At 49.1% G+C, this 5,980-nt stretch overlaps 1 protein-coding gene across 1 annotated transcript; it reads right to left on the minus strand.

Moving 5' to 3' along the window:
- Window positions 1–268: 268 nt before the first annotated feature.
- LOC109296031 (histone H1.0) lies at window positions 269–2,593 on the minus strand. Its single transcript, XM_019515238.1, has 2 exons — window positions 1,417–2,593; window positions 269–708 (listed from the first exon to the last, which is right to left on the minus strand). Exon 1 carries the CDS (start codon window positions 2,020–2,022, stop codon window positions 1,462–1,464), a length of 561 nt encoding a protein of 186 aa, XP_019370783.1. The 5' UTR covers window positions 2,023–2,593; the 3' UTR covers window positions 269–708; window positions 1,417–1,461.
- Between the last annotated feature and the right edge of the window lie 3,387 nt (window positions 2,594–5,980).

A 5,980-nucleotide genomic window follows, 5' to 3' on the forward strand; every position in this document is an offset into this window, starting at 1 on the left:
CAGAATTTTTATTTTTAAACTTTTAAAATTACAAAGACAAGCAAATTCCTCCCTGGACATATGACACTTGGAAATGAAATGGACAAGCAGGTGCCAATCCTAGGCGATCTCCCTTTCCACCCCCCCACCCCACTTAGCTTTAAAACAGAAAACCCACCCTAGCTAGGGATCTCTTTCTCTCATATATTATATAAATAAAATAACCTTATAACATTATATATAATAAATAATTATAAAATAACCTTATAATAAAATTAACCAAAACATATAATTTTATTGGTGTAAATCAACACTGCTCCCCACATAACGCCCCCCCACAACTTCCCCTTGCCAGCTCTCACCCTCCAACTCTCCCCCCACAAAAAAAGAAAAGAAAACCCAAAGCACAAGCCTCAAGCCACAGCAGGTCAAAGCTCCAGCTCCACAAAGCAACTGCAAGAGGTTCAGTCCATAGGGGTTGTGGATAGAGGGGTCCCTGCCCAAGCCATGGTTCCCAGGTGGGTGCTGCAGGACTTCCCGGAGAAGTTTTCCTAATCCCTTCCCTGAAGCCCAGGAGGTCTCATTGAATTTGAAATCAGGTAGATCAAGACAGCAGCCCTCAGACTTGTGGAAGCAGCATTGCTTCTTTTGAAGGGGGGGGCAGGAAATCTGTCCTCCCTTTTAACCCCCACTCCACTGCCATCAACCGCACCTGACTGCAAAATCCACTTCTAAAAAAAAATAAATATTATAAAACATCCATCCGTGTGGCGCACCCTGCAGCCCATCCCTATTTCAAGCCTAATCCCCTGCCTCCCACAGAGCCAAGTAGGTGGCTTGGATGCCAACTCAAATCCACACCTCTCCCCACTGCCAGCTTCTCTCTCTTCTCATTAGCAGGCCACTACATCGATGAGGAGTGGGACACTGACCCACTGCAGCCAGGTGAAGGGAAACTTAGTTGATGCTACATCTATTCATCCCCTGAGGACCAACAAGCTAGTTCCTCAGGCCCTTTCAATAAGGGGTCTTTGCCCTGACCTTCTGACCCAGGCCAGTTCCTTGCACAGCCAAATATCTCTACAGGCAGAAGGAAAGTTAGTAAATCCATCCTCTTTCTTTTCCACCCAACATGGACTCCCACTGCTTAAAAAAAAAAACAAACCAAAAACCAAACCCACAAGTATTTCATACATTCAAATTAAAAACAAAAGGGAGAGACATGAAGAGAGCTCTAAGATTACAACAGAATAAAAACAAACCCATAAACACTTAAAAGGGGACTCTCACTGTGGAGAGTTTCTCTCTCTGGGTTGGCTTTTTTCTTGCTTTTTTAAAGCAACTGAATTGTTGTAACTATTTCAGGGAAATAAGTGCTCAGTCTCTATAAAGTTGCAATAAAAAGGAAGAAGAGGATAAAAGGAGAAGACTATTTACAAAAGCAGACATGAAGGACAGTCTTCAAGAAAAAGTACGCAAGCTTCACTTCTTGGCAGATTTCTTTGTGCTGGATTTTGCTTTGGGTTTGGATGGCTTTGCCTTCTTCGGCTTTGATGCCTTCACTGGTTTGGCCTTAACAGTCTTGGGCTTCTTGGCTTTCTTTGGAGTGGCTGCTGGCTTCTTTTTGGCTTTCTTGGGGGCTGCTTTGGGCTTCCTGGCTGGAGCCCTGGCAGCAGCTTTCTTGGGTTTAGTGACTTTCCTGGGCACTGCAGCCTTCGTGACTTCCTTCTTGGCTGGTGGCTTCTTGGGTTCATCACCCTTGGCCAGGCGGAAAGACCCGGATGCGCCGACCCCTTTGGTCTGCTTGAGGACACCAGTGGTGACCAGCCGCTTGATGGACAACTTGATCTGGGAGTCCGCGTTCTCCCCAACCTTATAGTGGCTCTTGATGTACTTCTGGATGGATTGGCGAGAGGAGCCGGCGCGGCTCTTCTCAGCCTGGATGGCTGCCACAATCATGTCGGAGTACTTGGGGTGCTCTGTCCGCTTCTTGCCCACCTTGGCCTGCTTGGGCTTGGCAGCCGGGGGCGAGTCCTCCGTCATCCTCCCTTTGGCTTCTCCCTCTCGCAAACTGCCTGGCGCCGAGGGCCTGGCACCTCGGCTTTGGGATGTCCCAACTGCCCCTCTGCTGGCAGGCCTGGCGGAGGAGGCGCGGCTCCTGCCCTGGCACCGGGCTCTCTGTGTCGGCGGGTCCCCGGGGAGGGCCCCTCAGAGAAGGGCGAGAGAAGGTGCCCGCTGTGCCAGACCGCTCAGCTTCCACCCGCCGGCTCCGGCCCTGGCTGTCCCGGCGGCCGCATCCGGGTATTTAGGAGCGCGGTGCGGACCGCGGCGGAGACCGCACTGCTGCTCCCACTGTCCCGGGACCCGGCGCGGCCCCCGGCGCGGCGGGGTAGGGGGGAGGGGAGGGGCGGGCGACGCCGCCAGCGCGGAGACCTGTCCCGCTGGGGCGGCGGTCCCGTGTCGCTGCCGCCATGTTGCAGCCCCGGCTTGCGGGGGCCTTCAGCTGGTGTGAGGCTGGACCCGGGAGTCGCGGCCGCAGCCCAGGCGGGTCCGGCTCCCTTTGTCCTGGGCTGGGAGCGCCGCGGGGCTGAGCCCTTCTCTCCGCCCGAGCCGCCCAGCACCACTAAAGGGTTAATCCGGCCCTGCATGGCTGCATGTATCTGCGCATGCGTGTGTATCGGGGGGGAGGGGAATATGTGTGCACCTGTGTGTGCGTGTCCACGTGTGCATGCGTATATGCTTGTGTGTACGTATACGTGTGTGCATATCTGTGTGGTTGTGTGTACGTGTGTATGTACATGGGTGTGAGGGTGTGCACGCATGTATGTGTATGCGTGTGTACATACTGAGATGCAAGATTTAAACATGGAAACCCGGGTCCTTGAGGCTTCCAGAGCTGCCCTTCCCATTGCGTGTCCCCACTATTATCACTCCCACCCCCATAAATGCAGCGGGCTGTTTATTAGCGGGCGATGGAAGGAGTTGGATTTAAGACTAGATGGATGATGTGGTGGGGGTCACTTTGCCTGCTGATTGGGGGCTGCAGCCCCGGGGCTTGAGAGAAGAGGGGAAGAACAGTGCTTTAGCCAGCTGCAGACAGAAGTGAGTGTTACAGGCAGGAAGGGAACGTTGGGGGTCCATTGCTGTGCTAAACACGCAGGGACTGAAGTGAGGATGCTTCATGCAGCACATCCATGGGCAGCAGGCACCTTATGTACCGCAGCAGTAGCTAGAAGTAGGCATGTGATAGTAAAAAGAAAGAAACTCCCCTCCTGTTGAATCAAGAGGTGGGAACAGGGCAACACAAGTATCTTGGGGGGGAAGAGGGGGATAAACATGCTTTTATTGGAGAAGTGATTGATCTGTAGTCATGCAACTGAGTCTTCCTTGGCAAGCTGATAATCAGAAGGGGATAGCAGATCAAACAAAACCACCCCAACTGGAGCAGGAGCTGGAAAAGGAGCAGGTTAAAATTTGAAGTGCCCTGAACTTGGGCTAAAAGCATTTTTTTAAGGTGGGGAGAAACTTGGGTTGAAACAAGTCATGCAAAAGAAACAAATGAGCATGACATGCATTGCCAAGCCATGTCAAGCCCAGAGGAATTTGGTAATAAGCGTTTTAGGCAGAGAAGGGAGATCACTTTACAGTCATGCTCTCTCTCCTCCCAGATGAACACTATATCCATATATATAACATGTATACACAGCTATAGGGGCTGACTGGCTAGGAGGAAGGATTCCAGTACAAGTATGTTCAAATGCAATCAGGGTTTCAAAGATACAAGGACACATGATTTTGTATGGCTCTGGGTCCTTACTCTGCTGCTATAGAGGGTTATGCGCCTCTTTTCATACACAAATACAAGCCACCTGCACCAACCCACTGACAATCCCATGCAGAACGTGGCTACAGCAGTTGATAATTTTTAAAGAAGTAAATAGTTGAAGGAGACCTGTGTTTAACAGCAGCTGGGTACTGTAGGATGCCTGAGCACTGCACAGTGGGAAGAGTAGTATTCACACCCATCTCTTCTTATCTTAAGCAGCCAGGCCTGGGGCAGGGTGCTGGTACGGGTGATCTTGCAAGGAAATAGTTTTCCTGAGTCACCCTGCTCCATTTTACTGTATTAGGGAACCAGTGCTAGAACAGGTGCAAGACACACTGTCAGCACATGGTGCTTTGAAGCATTATTGCTTTGCTCAAGTATGTTGCAGTGGCAGTAAGTCATGGGGATGGGGCTCATAACATAGAATGAATGGTGTTAAGATGCTACCTCTACACTTCATTAGTTGAGCTGTATACAGATGCCTGGTTAAGCAACCGTGCTTATGACTGAGGTATGTTTTCCACTTCTACCTGTGTTTACAAATGGGAAGGTGCCAACTTACCCAGGAATGGGTTGAAAATCTAATACAGCATTATTATCCATGGATGCTTTGTATGCTATACACCTAGCCAAGACATTACCACCCTTTCTTTCAGTGGCTAAGCATGTTAATGTGACCTATGCATCTCTGACCGCAGGTCAGTGATGCTCAAGCACGCTGCTGCAAGATTCTTCTAAGGGTGCCATGGGATGCTGCATAACCTCAGCACTATTAGGTGTGCAAATGCCAACACAGGATTCACAAGAAAAAACCCAGAGATTTTTAAAATGAATCCATTGTGTCAAAACCATTCTGCCCTATCTTTCTGAAGTTCTTTGCAACAGAAGAATTCCTCTAGTATTTTTCCATGGTCAAGAAACAAGTGAAAGCTCAGTGCTTGCATTTTCTGAGGGTTGCCTCACATCTAAAAAAGGTTGAAAACCACTGCCTTGGGTCAATCTGGAATGTAATATGGCAACAGCATTTGACACTATGATGTTGGTTTTCAGACTGAATTCAAGGTACTGGATTTTATTCATAAAGGCCTACTACGGAGGTGGCAAAGCATTTATTGGTAGATTGCCTCTCCTTCTGCCACATTGCCCAAATTATAATTGGTAATAGTTCTTATGTTAGATTCTGCTTGATTTGAAGGAGGAGGGCTGGCCTTGCAAATGTTACTGGCAAGGAATCTGAACTCTGAAACAGGCTTCCTCCCTGCTTTGACGTAGACCCAGGTTACTGACCTTGAGCACAAGCTGCCAAGACACAACTATATGTGGGGAGGATGACCTGTGAGAACAATCAGCTGCATGGAGAGAAGAAGGAACTTGGCTGACCATCTAATTTTGCTTATGGCAGGGATGCTTAGGGTGTTGGCTAAGAGTTCCCTTCTTTGGTTGTTTAAATGCAGTACTATTTCTCTACTCTTTTTACTGCATCCAGAGCTGTTCACAGTCTGCTCACAGCTACTTCTTCCTAGAATTACAACCATGTAATTCAAGACCAAATAGATCGGTAGTGCTCAACCTCTGGTGTGTGGAACTGTCATCCAGCCAGATGTTTGGTGGTGGGGGAGCGGTGGCAGCATTAATTGCTGCTCCTCTGATACCAAAAGGCCAAATACCAACATGGCCCTGCCTGCTAAATTGTGCTAGCGTGCAGGGTTGGGCTGGCATATGGCTGGATCCCAATAAGCAGGGTTGGGCCCCTGCATGGGGTCAGGCTGGTGCCTAGCTATATATCTCAGCCATGTATGGTGCACGGGATCCACCTGTGGAATGACCCTCACGCACCAACCTTATGCCATTCATCAGGCTAAGGAGGGCCAGGGAGGAGCTTTCTACCCTGTTATTGTAATGGACACCACTAGGTGGCACCCTCATAGATTTTTTTTTTTGTACCCTGGGTTGTATCTGTCTGCATATTTTAGAAGCATGTTTGGTTTTCAAACCTTGAATAAACAAGAATGCTTGTTTAAGCACAGGCTGCCTGCCTCCCCTGTGTGGTTCACGTATAAACTGATCTTTAAAAAGAAACAAACAAACTCTAGCTCTCAGGGTTGCAAACAAAACCTTTAAACTGGAGTCTGAGTAGGATCCATACAGATGGCAAACACCTGGAAATAACACCCA

This window comes from Gavialis gangeticus, unplaced genomic scaffold (assembly GCF_001723915.1).
Source record: "Gavialis gangeticus isolate Ggan-Ray unplaced genomic scaffold, GavGan_comp1, whole genome shotgun sequence".
NCBI classification, from domain to species: domain Eukaryota; kingdom Metazoa; phylum Chordata; order Crocodylia; family Gavialidae; genus Gavialis; species Gavialis gangeticus.

Excerpts from the sequence above, each read along its gene's own strand:
- LOC109296031 (XM_019515238.1), bottom strand. The coding sequence starts at position 2,022 with ATGACGGAGGACTCGCCCCCGGCTGCCAAGCCCAAGCAGGCCAAGGTG.